Source organism: Lemur catta, chromosome 20 (genome assembly GCF_020740605.2).
Source record: "Lemur catta isolate mLemCat1 chromosome 20, mLemCat1.pri, whole genome shotgun sequence".
NCBI classification, from domain to species: domain Eukaryota; kingdom Metazoa; phylum Chordata; class Mammalia; order Primates; family Lemuridae; genus Lemur; species Lemur catta.
In genome coordinates this window covers 23,713,705-23,730,400 of record NC_059147.1, presented here as the reverse complement: position 1 = coordinate 23,730,400, position 16,696 = coordinate 23,713,705, and the positions used below count along the sequence as shown (strand labels likewise).

At 56.8% G+C, this 16,696-nt stretch overlaps 2 protein-coding genes across 4 annotated transcripts; both read right to left on the bottom strand.

The window, feature by feature from the left end:
* Positions 1-3,097: 3,097 nt before the first annotated feature.
* Positions 3,098-4,539, bottom strand: NRN1L (neuritin 1 like). Its single transcript, XM_045533555.1, has 3 exons — positions 4,408-4,539; positions 3,622-3,754; positions 3,098-3,487 (listed from the first exon to the last, which is right to left on the bottom strand). The coding sequence occupies exons 1-3, from the start codon at positions 4,487-4,489 to the stop codon at positions 3,202-3,204; spliced, it is 501 nt and encodes a 166-aa protein (XP_045389511.1). The 5' UTR covers positions 4,490-4,539; the 3' UTR covers positions 3,098-3,201.
* A 328-nt stretch (positions 4,540-4,867) lies between these two features.
* On the bottom strand, positions 4,868-15,218 carry EDC4 (enhancer of mRNA decapping 4). Of its 3 annotated transcripts, none has more exons than XM_045533554.1 (29): positions 14,925-15,218; positions 13,265-13,421; positions 12,753-12,864; positions 12,353-12,452; positions 11,904-12,093; positions 11,648-11,795; positions 11,464-11,568; positions 11,052-11,161; positions 10,875-10,958; positions 10,687-10,782; positions 10,487-10,589; positions 10,194-10,374; positions 10,027-10,099; positions 9,832-9,923; positions 9,562-9,749; positions 9,365-9,486; positions 9,119-9,272; positions 8,369-8,802; positions 8,180-8,284; positions 7,942-8,094; positions 7,823-7,859; positions 7,511-7,688; positions 7,247-7,402; positions 7,028-7,143; positions 6,760-6,925; positions 6,487-6,673; positions 6,177-6,396; positions 5,682-5,845; positions 4,868-5,433 (listed from the first exon to the last, which is right to left on the bottom strand). In XM_045533554.1, the coding sequence occupies exons 1-29, from the start codon at positions 15,004-15,006 to the stop codon at positions 5,241-5,243; spliced, it is 4,206 nt and encodes a 1,401-aa protein (XP_045389510.1). In that variant the 5' UTR covers positions 15,007-15,218; the 3' UTR covers positions 4,868-5,240. The 3 variants fall into 3 exon arrangements, with proteins under 3 accessions (XP_045389510.1, XP_045389508.1, XP_045389507.1); XM_045533552.1 differs by having other exon boundaries at positions 9,119-9,287; positions 14,925-15,208; XM_045533551.1 differs by having other exon boundaries at positions 7,247-7,688; positions 14,925-15,212.
* Between the last annotated feature and the right edge of the window lie 1,478 nt (positions 15,219-16,696).

The window sequence follows — 16,696 nt, the reverse complement described above, 5'->3', positions numbered from 1 at the left end:
AAGACTTCATTTAAAAAAGAAAATCTTTAAAAAATATTTCCAAAAGTATGGTATAATGATTAAGGGTATAGATTTTGGGGGCAAACAAATCTGGGATCAAGTCCCAGCCGACACTTCCACAGCTCTGTGACATTTCTTTTTCCTCACCACTATACTAAAGAGGAAACTGTGTGACCTTAGCCAAGACATCTTCCCTCCATAAGCCTCATTTTTCTTATCTGTATAATGGGAATCATAGTCCTGACCTCCCAGAGTTGTTGTGAGGGTTAAATATACAATTCCAGAGTCGATGGCACTCAGAAATCCACACAACACCCCCATTTTACAGATATTTGGTAAATTAATTAACAAATATTTATTGAGCCCTTACCATGTGCCGGTGCTGGTCTGGGCTCTGGGAAGAGCAAGAGGCCCTGAGGTGAAGAGGCATGTTAATACAGAGGGGACAAGGCCCAGTACCTCCACTCCCCAAGCTCTGCCCTGAACAATAAGGTACTCCTTGTCCACAGAGCTGCAAATGTGAAAAACATCACCACCATGATGCTCTGGCCTGGGCAGCTGTGCATCTGGGATAAAACATACAAAGCCCTTAAGCCTCTGGCCAGAGAGCAGATTCTATCTCTCCTCCTTCACTGCCCCCCATCCCACTCCATGGAAGAGCAGAGACTTAGGGAGCAAAAACCAGGGGGAAAGTAGGTCACAGCAGGAGAATGGTAATCCGCCTGATGGCTGGCCAGAGCAGCCAGGCTCCTGCTCCTAGAAGCAGGCTGCTCCTGGCCACCCATAAAGATGGGCTCTGGAAGACTTTTGATGTCTGGAGCCCCAGCACCAGCCCTCCTAGCAGTATGCCCAGGCTGAAAGGGCTACTCCACGATGACACATCCTCCACACTGGGCTCATTCTCGGTTGAAGCTCTTGCTGACTGTAACACTTCCTAAGCTGGACTTAGAGATTCTTTCATCCCACACATTCCCACATGTGCACCCTTTATACCCAGCCCTAGGCTGGGTGATAGAGACACAAAGTGGACTCCCTGCCCTTGGGGAGTCCACAGGGGAGAAATTCTTACCTGGACCTAGACAACAACAAGCCAGTGCTATCAGTACTGAGTCAGAAGAGAACACAGGATCTGTGTAGACCTAGAGGAGGCTTCTGATTCAGCTTGTAGCTGGGGTTAGGGAATACTTTTTGGAGGAGGTGATGCTGAGCAAGAAATAGGAGTTCAGGAGGAGGAAATGGGGAAGGGTATTCTGAGCAAAGAGACTAGATGTACAAAGACCCAGAAGAATAAAAGGTGCCTGGGATCCTCATCAGGCCTGGAGGAGAAGGATGGGCTGATGATAGCCGAGCTAACTGCGCCCTGGGCACAGCTGCCCAGGCCAGAGCATCATGGTGATGATGTTTCTCATCTCTTTCCTTCTAGTAAATTCTGGAGGTCAAAGTGGGGGTAGATGATCCAGGCACAATGGCACACATCTATAATCCTGGCTACTTGAAAGGCTGAGGCAGAAGGATCACTTAAGCCTGGGAGTTCGAGACCAGCCTGTGCAACATAATGAGACCCCCCCCCCATCTCAAAACAAAACAAAAAAAAGAAACAGGGCAGATCTAGGAGGGTTTTCCCCAGAACTTTCTTCTTCAGGTGATGTGAGAAGATGGGGAATGACTGGTTGGGAGACAGAAGTGGGGATAAAAGTCCAGGTGCAGGAAGCACAGGAGTAAAGGAAGGGAGAGCAAAGGGCAGAGAGAGAGAGAGTTAATTAGGAAGCATGGATGAAGTAAGGTTTCTACACATGTGGGTAGAAGCACCTGTCACACTAGAGCCCAAACAAAGGTCTCATCAAGGGGACAGCAGCCCCCCAGCATGGGCTTCAGCATAAGCTTGGTCTGCTGAGATCTGGGCTCCCACCATTCTTTCCCTCCTGGCTGATGGGTTTGAGGACCCCCTCTTGTAAAGCCCAACACCTGTAAGTCTCACATCTTTACCTCTTATCACCCCTATGTGAGTGCCACTTCTCTGAAGCCTCCCCTGACCTCAAGGACTGGGTAGGTGGATAGCTCTTCTGTGCTGCTACAGAGGGGAGTTGCAGAAGTGGACAGAGCTGGCTTATGTAGGGCCTTGTAGACAAGGAGAAGAAGCTTAAGATAGGGATCAACTTTTCAATTTAGAAAGTAGAGAATAAAGTGCAGGGAGTAACAATAGAAACCAGTGAGGAGACGATGGCCATGCCCTACAGAAGTCATGGGGTGATGGCTTGGAATAGGGTCCTGGTGGTGATGGTAAAGGACTGGTCAAAAGAGGGTCCCACCCTCTCTGAAGCCCCTTCCTTCCTCAGATTCTGCCCATGTGCTGAGTCTTGCCCTTCCTTTCCAGCAGGATGAACACACCACACACTCTCATTCCACTGCTTCCAGAAAGCCTTCTGGGATTGTTTTGACTTCACCCTGCATACCTCTTCTCAAAGAACAAGCTTGTGGCCAGAGAATCCCTTATTGTGACCCCAGTTTCTGCAGCTTCAGGTCATGTCAGGAGCTTGAATGTGGACTTCAACAGGGGCTCCCCACCTTCTGGAACAGGCCCCCCTCAGATGGACAAGGAACCCAGAGGAGGGGACTGAGCACATAGTCTGAGCTGTGTCTTGAAGGCTGAGATAACAGTTCAGCAGAGGGAGGAGGAGGAGACGGTCAAGAGCCTGGAGGCTGGAATGAGCCTGGGGGTGGGGGTGCGGGGGTGGACAGGATGGGGTGGGGTGTGGGATTGAGGGCAGTGCACCTAGGGGCCAGGGCAGGAGGAGCAGGCAGTACAAGGAGGGAAGGGCTGAGAACTCCCGTCTTCCGACTCAGTCAGGTCCCCACCCCAGCCAGCCCAGGAAGGCAGAGAAAGGCCGTGCGTTCCTGCAGATCTCGGGTCTCCGTCGTAGTTCTTAGGACCTGTGCGCAGTGGAAACTCTGCGCCGCCGGCAGAAATGAGCGTAAGGAGGGAAACTGAGTCCTCTGTGGCAGCCCTCTTCCCCACCCATCCTATGCGGAGGATCAGCTTCTGGGGGCCCCGCCCCAGCCAAGCAGGGCCACAGCCGGGAGAAAGGAAGGAGCTTAGTACAAATATAAATACCTTTAATGAAAGCGTGCCGCTCTGCGGAGCCCAGACAACGCGGCCGCCGGAGCAGGGGAGGCACCGGCGCTGCCTGCAGGCCCGACTGGCTAGGCCAGAGGCCCAAGGAGGCAGGCCAGCGCCAGAGCAGCCGCCAGCAGCGGGGGTGCGGGGGCCAGGGCGGGTGCAAGCGCTGTCCCCCGCAGCGTCTCCTGGTTGGTCTCCGGGCCTGCGCCGCGCTCCCGGACGCGTACGGGGGCACCGCACAGAGTGTGCAAGTTATCCCGGTGCGGAGCCCGGCGAGCTTCTTGCTGTAGTGACTCCCACACAGCGGCCGCCTCCTCTGGGCAGCCCGACAGGACCCGGGAGGCGCAGACATGGAAGTCATTCCAAGACCTATTAAGGGAGTGGGATTAGGGGGATTAGGGGGATTAGGTGGGGCGAGAAGATTTTGGATGGGGAAGGAAGAGGTTCAGGCCCCGAGGGTGGCTCGGATTGGGCCGCTGCCTCCCACCTGCACCCGCCGGTACCTGCAGATGGTTTCCAGCTCGCCTCCGCGGCCCATGCCGTCCCCCAAGCGGATGAGACACTCAGCGAAGCCCTGGTATATGGTGTCACAGAGGTTTGGGCCCGCTGTGGCTGCTGCCAGGGTAGGTACAAGGACTTGGGGGGTGGGGGGTGAGGGGGGAGAATGGTTGATAGGATGAGTCGGCCGCCTCCAATCCCCAGGGGCTTGTTTACCTGGGAACGCTCCTCTGGGGACATGACTCAGCGTGAAAAGGGCACCCCAGGGAACTGAGGGGCATGTCTGGGGATCATCTACCTCAACCCCCTTAAAGGCAGGACCTGGAATGGGATTTGTGCGAGGGGCGGGGGCATCGTGTCCCAGGGGTCAGTTCTTCCTGTGAGCTTCTGGGGCCCCAGGTGGCCTGAGGATGGCCCAAGTGAAGGAGTCAGGACAAAAGGGAGCATGTCCAGTCTCTGCCCCCTAGACGAGCTTCACCTGGCCCTCCCACCTCATCCCTAAGGATAGATGGGTACTTTTTTGGATGAGACAGGGCAGGATAGAGAGGGATTAGGATCCAGACTTTATCAGAAGAGAGGCTGCAGAATTTTGGAGTCCTTCCCTGAGTAACTGGGGCTCAGTTTGTGCCCCTCACTTTTCCTTCCTGAAGCCACCAGCACACCTTCGTGGAGCCCTTGTAACTCTTCCGGGAAGGCTGTGCCCCCAGCTCCCGCACACACCCCATACCCAGCCTGGCCGGGCCAGGGGGAGGGGGTGCAGCCCAGACCGAGTCCAGGGCACCCACACTCACCAAGCGGCAGCAACAGCAACAGCTTTAGGGTACCGGGCGGCCGTAGGCAGCAGCAGCAGCAGCAACGGTAGTATCCGTGCATCTTTCCTGGCTGGGAGCCTAAGTGCGGGAGCTAGCTGCTTGGAGTGCAGCCCGTAGGCCCAGCCCCCGGAGGGAGGGGCAGGGATTGGATGGGAGTCGGGGGCGGGGCTCCCGAGCCAGCCAGAGGCCCCACCTCCAGCACCCAGACTGGCAGAAAAGTGAGAAGGGCCGCTAGAGATCAGAAGTGCCCAGGGGTACAGGCTGGTGCTGAGAAAGCCCCAGACCCTCGCCCCAGAGACGGAGAAGCAAGATGTGGGAAGGCACTTAAGTAGATGAGTGCCCAGACCCCTGGGGTGGGTTGGCCTAGACAAGAGCTCCACGGGCAGAAGAGAGGGAGCAGGTAACAAAGGACAGTTATGAGAGTCACACCACAGACAAATCCAAAGCACACACATACTCCATTTTATTCCAAAAGCATTTAATTGAATTTCTCAATGTTTTTCAAAAACAAAAAGATCCAAATCGGAGGTAAAAAGGAACATGGAAAAATTCAACAAGTGGTGTCATGATCTCCAGGTCATGCTGCAGGCATGGCAGAACCCAAGAAGGCACAATACCTGCCCTGGGCCCAACCTAAACCTCCTGGCTACCACAACCTGTAGACCACGGCCAGTGCTCCCTGCCCCCCGACTCCCAAACACCCCAGAGGTGGGGGCCCGAGCAGGTAAAGGGCAGACATGACTCTGTCTTGACCCAGGCCTGTCTGCTGGCCTTCAGCGCCACTCCACCCCTGGGCAAGGCAGGCTTAGCAGCTAAGGGAGGCTAGGGGTCACAAGGCCGTGCAGCATGAGGCTGAGTCGCCGGGCTGCTTTGCCAAGGGAGTTGTGTGGCTCAGCCTGCAGGAACTGAAAGAGCTTCTGGCGCACTTGGGCCATGACAGAGCCCATGTGGTCCCGAGTGATGGGATCACTGTGGTCCAGGTGCATCACGGCCTCTTCCAGGTAGCTGGGGATGGAGGAAAAAGACAGGCTACAGGTGGGCGCCTGAGCAGATGGGAGCGCCCCCTGGTGGCACCGAGACCCAGAGGGATTGTTGACAAGGGAGGCCTCTAAGCCTCAGCCAGGTGAGGACAGAGGGGATTGGTGGAAAAATTAGGAAGGGGAGTCAGGCAGGAATGTGAGTCCCGATGAAACTGCTCCCTCCCCACCCCCTACCCCACAGCTCATCTCCTGGTCCCTGACTGCCCCCCTCACCTGAGCTTGAGGTCAGTTCGAGTGCCAAGGTCGGATGCCAGCTGTTGGATGAGGGAAAGGAGCACAGGCTGGGAGAGTGGGCAGGGTGGCTGCCCAAAAACCTGGGCTGGGTCCACAGTTTCACACACATACAGCACCAGGTTCAGGTCAGCGGCTGTCAGTGCCTGGGGGGAGAACAGGGCAGCAGGGTTCACAGCTGACAGCAGTATGGAACGTCTGTTTGTCTGTGCTGTGCCGCCTAGGGGAAGATGACCACAGAGTGGGGCAGTGAGGGCTCCAGAGGGGCCCTGAGAGAGCACTGTAGGGCTGTATTGTCACCCTAAGAGATTAAGAAAGGTTTCCTGAGAAGGACAGTCATAGAGCAAAGTGGGTTGAGGTGGGAAGAAAGAGGTCCAGGAAGAGGGAGCAGCAGGGGCAGTGGCCTGGAGGCCCAGAGCCAGGTGGGTGGAGTGGAATGTATGGTGTGTAGGCCTTGTCAGAAAGTGCCTGTCGTACCTGCTGGAAGGCCTGATTGAGGTGGCCCTGCTGTAGCAGCTGCAGGATATGGGCTTGCTGGGCCTGGCAGTCAAGGTGGGCAGAGGGAACAGGTGTGCCAGCGGCTGAGCGCATGGCCTGCATGATGCTGGAGGTGACGGCGGCCTGCTGCTCCTTGAGTGCCACGCTCACTTCACCCTTGACAATGCGCTGCACCTGTGCTAAAATGGACTCCTGCAGGCTGCAAAGAAAAGTGGCAGATGAAGTAGACAGGGAGCCCCATCTGGCCCTCCCTAAACCCACCACCTTGCCCAGTACCCTGCCTACATACCTGCCCACAGCCACATGCAGCTGGTGCTGCACCTCAGCCCGAACGCTGCTAGACACAGTGGCTGCCATCTGTTCGGTGGCACTCTGCAGTGTACTGACCAGGCCCCGCAGCTGGGCCAGCACGGGCTCCCTTGCCTCCTGTTCCCGTGCCTTCCGGCTCTTCATGTGACTTTCTAACTGCTGCAAGTCTGAGAAATGACCACAGGGACCATAAGAGGGATGTAGAAGAGAAGAGGACAGCCCCTCCCACTTTGGGTCACATGACCCCACTCACATTCCTGTGTGCCCAGCCGAAAGCTATCATTGATCTGCTGGAACATAGCCTGGCAGCTCTTCTCGAAGGCCGGCAGCACCACACTCTGGAAGGCCTCACGGTAGGCAGCCTGCATTGGCCCCTGTAAAGTGTCTGCAGCTGCTCGGGCGATGGTATCAGTCAAGTTCTAGGGTAGAGGGAGGGGCTGGGTTGAAAGCCTGAGCCCAAGCTGGCCTGACTAGGACCACCAACCAATCACCCTGCTCCCCCATCTTGGACCCTATAGCACCTTGGACTTCAGCAGCTTGGAGATGTTCTCCTTCATGCTGCCTTCCACAGCTGTGAGCTTGGTGGCCACTGAGTTGCTCAGTTGGCCTGCCACAGGCTCCAGACTCCTGGAGACACCTAGGGCAGGGGAGGAGGGGGAAAAGGGGCCAGGAGAGGAAGCTTGACAGGTACCTCCATTCCCACCTGGCCCACCTGAAGGCAGTCTCCATGCAAAACTCACATGGGGGAACTGTCTTCTTGATCTCGTCCCTTATGCTGCGCTCTAGCCGCCCAGCCACAGCTGAAGACAGTGCCTGGGACAGCTGCTGTGTCAGCTGCTCCTGCAGCTGTCCACCCCGCTGCTGCCCCTCAGCCAGCGCCCGCTCCAGCCGCCGCTCTACACTGTAGCTAAGGAACAGGCCTAGAGCAAGTCCCATACCCCTTCCCAGGCCAGAAATACTATCCCTGCCCCTATGCAATGCTGTGCTACCACCCTCAAGGATACGTTCCTGCTCATGCCGGGTCTCGAGGGCACGTTCTACATGGCCCATGACAGTGCTCTGCAGGCCTTCAAGTTGGGTACACAGACGCTGCAGCAGCTCTTCTTGGTTGTGCCGCAGCTCTGCCAGCTCTCTCTGCTGTTGCCAAAGTAGTGCTGGCCAGTCCTCAGGTGGCTCTGCCACCTGCCAATAGCACTGTCAGTCGCATGATGTCTGCCCCACCCATCCCCACACACCAGACTAGGGAATGGCCCAAAGCCCTCCCCCACCCTCACAGGGTAGGGTCCCGTGAGTAGAAAGGGGGCTTGCTCACTTACCTGGTGCTCTGTGAGCCGGGATCCCATGGCTGAATCCCTGCCATAGGCGAGAACCACCGCAGGCTACGTTAGGCAGCCTGGAGAACACCCCTCTCCCTGACCCCAGGACCCCTCCCTACCCGTCATCCTTCTTGCTTTTCCTCTTGAGCTTGGGTGAGGACCGAGGGGATCCCTTGGTCTTCCAGTCCTTGGCAGGCAGCCGTGGAGTGGGAACTTTGGTGCCAAAGCCTCCTGAGGCAGAGGCAAGGCTGGCCACCTCATCATCATGATCACTGTGGGAAGGGGAGGGAGAGAGATAAGCATTTGCCCACTTGCTGGCCCTCCTCTGTGAGAGGAATGGTGTCGGTTGGCACCCACCTTTGCTCGGCACTGGCATCCTGGCTGTCGTGTTGCGGCAGCAGGTGATAAGGTGGTCGGTGGAAGGCCAGGCTCTTGTGCTTTTCCTGAAGGCCATTCCTGGGACTAAGGGGACGGGCCAACTTAGCAGTGGATGATTCTATCTGAAGTCCCTCCCACCAGCACACTTCTCCCTCCCCAGTTCCTCACCTTTCTGCCAGGGTGCTACAGGTCTCACGGGTGATGTCAGGTGCTGTAGGCCAAACCTGACTGTCAGGGGTCGTGGCTTCCTGGGTCAAGGCTGCCTCCAGGAGGGAAGGGGTACTATGCCGATCTCCGTCCCCAGGCCCTCCATCCAGGCCAAGCTGAGGGCCAAGCTCAGGCCCTGGTCGGGGCCGGGGGGACAGCAGGTGTAGTGCTGAGGCAGCTGAGGCCATACTGTCTGGCTCAAGACCCTCTGGTGCAGAGGAGCCAAAGCCCCGGGACAGGGCCTCAGAGGCAATCTCAGGGATGTCCTGAGACAGGGCAGTGGAAGCTGAGGAGATAACATCTGGGGAGCGGGTACGGCTGGGGGACGCCTGGGGTAGCCCCAGGGGCTCCACTTCTTGTAGCTCCAGGGACAGTGTAGAGGCAGCAGTAGACACCTGAGATGGGCCAAAGATGGAGCTTAACTGATGGGAAGTGAGTTGGGGGGCACAGGGACAAGGCACTGGTCTCAAAAGTGATGAGAGATGAGGCAGTGGGGAAGGGAGACGCAGGTCAAAAATAGGGCCACAACCCAGGGGAGGAGGTGGGGACGGGGAGGCTGAGGAGATACCCTCCAGGGAACATGGGGGGTTAAGATGACCTCAGGGGAAACATGGACCATGTAAGGCAGAGCAAAGTGAGCAGGAGGGGTACATGGGAGGAGACTGCTGCCACCCACCTGCTACCTGGCACTTCACACACCCATGCACGCACCTGCCCTGGCCCCTTGGGAGTCAATTTGTCAGCTGGGCCTGGGAGCAGACCAGGCAGGAGGCTGCGAGGGCTTGCCTGCAGGCCGCTGCTGCTGCTCATTGTCAGACTGCCATCCAGCTGCAGCTTGGGGCTCAACGTCAGCTCCTCAGGTGGTCTGGTAGCAGGAAGGCTAAGGTGTCAACAACCAGAATTTGGTATTACCTGGCACCAGCCCCTGCCATCCCCCAACTCTGACCCTCACCTCACCTGGGCAAGGAGGGGTCCACGGCTGAGGTGCTGCTCATGGCAGACACAGCCGTAAGAGAGCTGCTGCTGCTGCTGCTGCTGCTGCTGCTGCTGCTGCTGCTGCTGCTAGGGGATGCAGTGATCTGGGGAGATGCAGAGAATGAGGGCTGTGGCCTGTGGGTGAGGCATTCTCAGGTCCCCTTACCCTGAGGGGGTACCTGCTGCAGGGAGGCGCTGGGTGTCATGAAGGCATCAGGCGTCATCAGCTTGGGCTTGGTCTCACTGCTTAGACTGAGGAAGTCTGCGGGTGCAGGCAGCTCCACAATTCGTCGGAGGTCAGGCTGGGAGCCATGAGCTGCTGACCCCAGACCCTCGGAGCCCAGTTCAGGCCGAGATTCTCCGAATGCTGCAGAGCAAGGTGGCACTTGAATCAGATCTCAGATCCCAGTCAGTCCAACCTCCCTCCCTTTCTTTCACTCCTTACTCACCAAAGTCCTCATGGGCAGTGTGGGTGGGGAGTGGGGCAACCACATCAGGGTTCAGCTGAGGCTGGAAGCGGATCTGCACGTCTTGCAGTGCCCTGCAGGAAGACAAGGGGGAGAACAGAGTGCTCAAAGGGGCTAGAGTCAGTAGAGTGGAGAGGGGCACAGCAGGGCACTGGTGGGCCGCCCCCACATACGCACTTGGTATGCACACAGAACAGCTTGATGAGCACGCCGGCTGCAGACTCCATGGCACCAGCTCCATGGGCACCGTCTGAAAGGACAGTGTGGATGACTAAGCCCCTGGCCCTCTCTGTGCCTTAGCACCCCCTGCATATGGACATACAGCCAACCCCAAGGCAGCTCACCAGGCCCCAGGCTGTCATTCTCCTCCTCAGCAGGGAGCACCTCAGTGTGCCGCAGCCGGCAGCGACTCACAACCTGGATCCCAAAGCTGAGTACAGGGTGGGTGAGCAGGAACTCAGAGATGGAGCTGAAACAGGCACGGCCCTCCTCCTGGTTCTGCAACAGCTCCATCACGTAGAGGACCTGCACAGGCATTCGCAGCTGAGCTCAGAGGCTATGAGGGCTGCAGATGTGCCACATACCCCGTCCTCCCCAGGGATACTGGCTCCACCGAGGGTGCCCCATGACAGCCCACCTTCCGTTGCACATCGCTGAGAATCAGGTATTCTGCTGACAGGTCCAGGCAAACCTTGAGGCTGGGGAGCACACTCACTGAGCTGAAGATATCTGGGGAGAAGCTAGAGAGCCACGAAGCAGGGTGAATGAGGCCGAGAGTTTAAGAAACCCACATTCCCAACCCTGCCACCCCTGCTGAGGCCCCTAGCCCCTGCCTACCGAATGGTCTGCAGGCAGGTCCAGGATACCGTGCACCACATCTTCAGCTCCCGATTCTGGTCAGCACCAGTAATAAGGAACCTCCAGAAAGGGATCCTGTGGAGCAATGTGGCACTGAGCAGTTGGCTGGGACCCCTGCCAGGAGCCCACGGTCAGCCCACCACCCACTTGTCTGCCCACTCACTCACTCAGGGTCCTGCTTCCTATGGTTGTCACAGAATAGGAGGCAGGAGAGGGGCCGCCCGTCATGAGGCTTCCACTCGTGCAGACACCTGCAGGCAGGCAGATGAGGGGCCTGTGTAAGTGATCTGTTCTCCTGGTCTCCTACCTAGGGGAGGGTCCTGATCCTGCAGGCCTTGCCTTACCTTGGCTCATCCTGCCCCTCAATGTAGATCTGCCAGAACTTGACATAGCCATCATGGCTCGCAGTAGCCAGGACAGTCCCGTCAGGGGAGAGTGCTCCTTCACTTAGGCACTGGGAAGAACCCAAAGAGTTTTACTTTGCTATCTCACTAGAGGGGGAAACGAGCCCCTCTCCAATGAGGATAGTAGTAAGCTGGGCTGACCCACAGTGGACTTGCACATCCGTGTGACTGAATGAATGAACAGGTGACTATAGAGACCAGGCCTGTATGGCACAGCTAGGTTAGAAATAAGCTCCACAGGCAAGAACCACTTTGTGCTCAGAGTCCCATGAGCAGAGTGCCAGTACAGCTGCCAGGGCAGCTGTGGATGTGGGGAAGAGATGAAGGAGGGAAGAGGGGAGGGCAGGCTTACCGTGCTGTGGCCTTTCACCACAATGAAGCCCTGCTTGATTTGGCTGACATCCACAGGCCAGGTGCTGTGGTCGGAGCGGAGCATATCCAGGTCCCACACCTCAGCCTGGAGGGTACAGAGAGGTTTAGCCCACACCCACACTATGGCTGCTCTGACACCTCCCCACCATGCCCAGTTCCCTCACCCGGTCTTCATGGAGCAGGGCCACTGTTGGGCTGCTCTCCTCACAGTAATCCTCACTCTCCTCAGGGATGAAGGGGCACCAGATGATCCTACGGAAGTGGTTCAGTGGCGTGCCCTCTGGCTGCCGGATATGGACCAAAATCTCTTCTCTGAACAGGGTGTTAAGGGCTAGATAGGTGGATGGTGAGGCATGTCTGGCAGCCCCAGCTCCACCCACCCTTGTCCAGTCCCCCCACCCCACACCAGGTAATGGATACTGAATTTTGCCATTAATCAGAGCCAAGCGCCACACAAACAGGTTGCCTGCCTCATCCAGGCAGGCCAGCTGTGGAGAGTTGAGGTGTGCAAAGGCCAGATCGGCCACACTGCCTGTGAAGCCCTTGAGCAGGGTCCGCTCCGAAGTGCTGACACTGATCACCCGCACCATCGCTGAGCCATTGTTGGCAGCTGGAATCAGGAGAGCAGTGGGCCCTGAGCAAGTATCCAAGCCCAGGCAGCAACAGAGAAGCCCTTCCCTTGCCCGTCTCACTGCCACCACCATAGCCTCAAGCTTAGTTTTCCCACCCAGCTCCCCAAGGCCTGGCAGAGGTTGGGACAGCATGGACAACCCTTCCACTGTACCCCTGATGGGCTGAGCCTGATGCTGATTCTGGCTTTCTGGGACTTCTAGCAGAACACTTCCTTCCTCTCCCCAGCCTCTACTCACCCCGAATGGCATAGGCCAAGAAGGAGTTAGACACAGCAATCAGGTTGCCATAGTAGTACTTCTGCTCCCAGTCGTACTTGGCGACAGGCTGGATTTTCACCTGAGAACCCAGGGGTAGGAAAGTCACAGAAGCTAAGGGTTGGGGCAGCTTCCCCAGAGCCTAGGAGGTCCCCAGCATCCCTGGGGATGGGAGAACCCATAGGTGCAAGCCCAGCTACCCAGTGAAACTGCCTGGGGCCAGATTCCCTCAGAGGTTTGGCACCCAACTCTCGCTTCCTGAAACTGGGGCATACTACCTATATGTCAAGGTGTTCCCCACAGGAACTGGCAGCATGGGGGATATAGGAGAGGCTGGGTGTGCCCCCATACATTATACATGCCACAGCAACCTTGTACCCACCTTGTTGCTCCCCCGGGCCTTGCTTGAAATGCTAGAGTCACTGCTGGCCACAATCTCTACCTCCTTGGCCAAAATCCCAATGCAGGTGGAGCTGTCATCTCCTGAGAGGCAGCTAAGAGGAAGGGTGCACAAACTTTGTCTCCTGTTCACCAAATGGCTCAACGGGTAGGGTTGGGAGGAAAAGAGGACACAGCCACTCTGGTGAAGGGGTCTAGTCCCAGATGCCCAGCTTTGCCTGGTCCACTGGTCCCAGACCCACAGCTCCCCTTGCTCCCCTCCCTCTTTGGGAATGAACCTACTTCCATTCTAAACCAGGCATCCTGGCCAAGCCCTTAAGCTTGCCCTTGCCTCTCATTCTAGAGCAAGCTCAATGTGGTTAAGTGCTCCGCCCCAAGTCATCTAGACAGGGTGTAGCAGAGGCTGCCGGCCCCTTTCACCCTCATCTCATGCCTTCAGCTAAGCAGGTGCCTCAAAGATACTATCACCACCATTGCCATCTCCCAGGTACTCACATGACCTGCTTCTCCTGCAGATTAATGGGTGGCATGGTCCGGAGACCAGCCTTGCTTGTTGAGGTACCATCACCTGAGCAGAGGGGGTCTGGGACCAGGAGCCCATTAAGGTCCCCGTTGTAGGCGTTGGATGGCCGTGGGCTCTCTGCACTGGGGCCTGGGGACAGAGAGGGCCACTCTGACAAGGTTGCTCTATCTGCCCACCAGCTTCTCCTGCAGTTTCTTTCCAGAACTCTGAGGTGCTCTAGAAACACTCAACTGAGCAAGGCATGTCTGTGAAGGAGAAGGGCCCTTTGTTCATCTCTCATTCCATAAACACTGATGTATACCAGGAGCAAGAATGAGTATGAAGCTCCTCTACCTGGGGGAGGGACCCCGTGAGGCCAGTTAATATTCAGGCCTGGGTCAGCACAGAGGAAGTCTGTGTGCTTTGAGGTGGGGGGGTGGGGGGGGGGCATGGGAAGGGTCAGGAAAGTAAAGGGAGCACACGTTCCAGGCTTGGGGCAAAGGGCCCAGTGGTCTCAGGCAGCTGACAGATTTTCTCAGAGAGCAGGGGTTAGCTAAATCCACCCAGAGTGAACACCAGTGCCTGCTTCCAGAAGCAGCCAGTTTGGGCCTCCTAGCAGGTGTAAAAACAAGGTCTGAGGAGGCATCAGTTCTCAGCAGTGGACACTGCACATCCACACTACCGTCATCAGACAGCCCTTCAACCACTACAACTTTTCACAGATCCCTGAACCCGCCAACAAACTAGTGCCCTTACACGTGCTACTTCCTCTTCATAATAGGTAGCTTCTACATAGGTGCCTTGGGTGCCTATTCATATTACACCCAAGCCCCTGTTGATATTACAAGACCTAGCCTAAATAGTCTCATCTCCCAGACCTGCACTCTGCACTCACCAGCCTCCACCCTCCCCATCCCATCACAGTACCAAACACTCCTCTCTTTCAATGACAACATTATATTACAACCCTGTTAGCTCTCTGTGTCCTGGGGGCTCTCTGAGGGCAAGTTCTGAGGTATCACCAGGAACCCAAGTAAAATATGAATGAATGGAACAAATTAGGGCTTGCAGATTATTTGTAGCCTAATTCAGCCAGGGTGGTATGGTCTGTGATTTGCCTTCCTCCCAGAAAGAAGGAGGAACTGGGGCTGAACACTTTCCTCCTGGAAATCAGTTTTAGAACAGCAGGCCTGTAGTCTGCATTCCAGAGAGAAGGGCAAGTTATAGAGGGGGATCAGCAGCTCTCCAGCGCTTAAGCCTAGACCTGGAATTTGGTATACAGAGCCTGGACCAGGCCTCTGAACCATGGCAAAAGGGTAGGGGCGCCGGGCCAGTCCCCGGAATAGTAGAGACCTGGAGGCCAGGAACCCAGAGGCACCCAGCAGATTCAGAGAAGGGGCCTCACCTTCAGCTAAAACGCTGAAGGACAAGGCAGAACGACTCGGTGCCGGGATGGGGAGGGTTTACACCCAGGGGTCTGCGCTCTTCGAAGGGGTACCCTCAGGGATCTAGGGCTCAGACCTCCGTCCGCCCTCATCATCTGGGAGGATCCAGAGCTGATCCTAAGGGACCTGCGGGCCCTGAGGGCGGTTCAAACCCGCGCCACCCTTCTGCCTGCTCGTTCAGGGCCCATCCCCCGCTGTCTTCGCTCACCCCCCGCCGGCCGGTCCAGCTTGAGGATGTCCCGCAGGTGCTGCGTGGCGTCCTCGATGTCGATGCTCGCGCAAGAGGCCATGGGCCCAGCCGCGGACGCCCCGTCCGCACCGCGTCCGTTCCGCTGCCGCCGCCCACCGCCCAGCCTAGCCCGGCCGCGACGGGGCGAGACAGCGGGACGCCGGTCACTACACTCAGTCGACCCGCAGTTCGCAAACCGCCGCCCGCGACGCGTCCCAGAGCCCCGCCAACCCCACCAACCGCCTCCACTTCCGGCCCCCAAGAGCCGAGGCTCCCGGAACCTGCAAAGGCCGGAGAAGAAAGGTTCCGGGCTGGGGGCGGACGCCTAAACCCCTCCCGGAGCCCGTCCTCGGCGGCCCCGCCCCTGTGCCAGCCCGGTTCACAGGGCTGAGGCCCTGCTCGCCTCAGAACCCGTCCGGTCCATACCCACTCCCAGAGCATGGACTCTTGGTCGCCCTAGGACGGAATCAACTCAGCCGCCCAGGTTATGGTCCCTCAGATTCCCAGAAATAAGCTGAATTGGCAGGAACCTGTTTCCCATTTAGGAAATGGGTCTCAGTAACCTAAGGTCCCAGGTGATCCACAAAATCATAAAACTCAGGAATTGTAAGGGCAGGGGAGATGGTATCACCACAGTACTCATTGTTCCCTACTGTTCCCCAGCATCCCCCTGTCCCACCTAGCACCCTCAGGTAGGAAGAAAGAAACCACAGTTTACAAACTGCTTTTTATTGCAGACAATTCAGGCACAGGTACATGGAAGAAGCTGTATTGCAGATTTTACACAGGGTGGTTTAAGAGGCAGCAGGTATCTACCTCTCCCCCACCCCCACTTCCCCAAATACACACCAGCCTATAGATCAGTCCCAGTGAAATCTCCTGAGCATGCTGTCCCCTCAAACAGCGCACCACTCACACTGTACCCAGTGTAGCCAGGCAACCTGTGGGGTCTGAGGAAGTCCTTAGCCTCCACCCATACATAGTGGACATGGGGAGGGAATCCTTTTATAGGTCAGGCTTAGCTGTGGTGCCCTTACCAATACTAAAACCTCTAACAGGGCACTGACCCAAATCCTGGATTTGGTTCTAGCCTGCAATTGCTACCTTGCTACTAGGTTTATACCATCCACAGGTCTCAGGGCTGAGGAGCTAGATTTGTACTGGGCTAGACTTCTGTCCCCCAAACCGAGAAACAGAAACTACCCTAATAACTAAGACTTCCTGGGATTCGAAGACAGTGTGGAATGTGTGCGCTGAGGAAGGAAATAGAGGGAGGAGACATGGAAATGTCTGCAGAAGTCTGAAGGGTGAGAACTCCTACAGGATGAATCCCTTACACTCATAGTTCCAAATCTATAACCCAACTGTGTCTGGCTCTGTGGCCAACAGACTGGCTCTTCTGGGCACCTGCCCTTAGGCAATGATATCTGAAGTAGGTGGCACAGGATCTGAGCTGCCCTCTGCTTGGCAAGGGGTACATGGGGCACCCTAGATGTGATCCTGACCCCTCTCAGGATAGGGCAGGCCTCTCCCTTGATATTGCTGAGACCTCAGCCCACAGGGCCTGAATTTGATAAGGCCATTTTTGCCAAGGCCTCTCCAGCTTCAATAGGATTCAGGGTCTTCTCTCCTGCTGCTACAGCTCTGAACTTACTCAGGGTAGAGGTCATGGAAGGTATCAGAACTGACTACAGAGGCTACAAGGGAAGCTTCAGGCCAGACCTGAGCTCTCCCTGCCTGCTTTCCCAAGA

What these genes read in the sequence shown, in the direction of transcription:
- NRN1L (XM_045533555.1), bottom strand. Translation starts at nt 4,489, where the DNA reads ATGCACGGATACTACCGTTGCTGCTGCTGCTGCTGCCTACGGCCGCCC. An exon ending in GTTGCTGTTGCTGCCGCTTG is followed by an intron (nt 3,755 to 4,407) that starts GTGAGTGTGGGT and finishes CCACCCCCCAAG; the next exon opens with TCCTTGTACCTACCCTGGCA. An exon ending in GAGCTGGAAACCATCTGCAG is followed by an intron (nt 3,488 to 3,621) that starts GTACCGGCGGGT and finishes CTCCCTTAATAG; the next exon opens with GTCTTGGAATGACTTCCATG.
- EDC4 (XM_045533551.1), bottom strand. Translation starts at nt 15,006, where the DNA reads ATGGCCTCTTGCGCGAGCATCGACATCGAGGACGCCACGCAGCACCTG. An exon ending in AGGCCCGGGGGAGCAACAAG is followed by an intron (nt 12,453 to 12,752) that starts GTGGGTACAAGG and finishes CTGGGTTCTCAG; the next exon opens with GTGAAAATCCAGCCTGTCGC. An exon ending in CTCCCAAGGGGCCAGGGCAG is followed by an intron (nt 8,803 to 9,118) that starts GTGCGTGCATGG and finishes GGCCCATCTCAG; the next exon opens with GTGTCTACTGCTGCCTCTAC.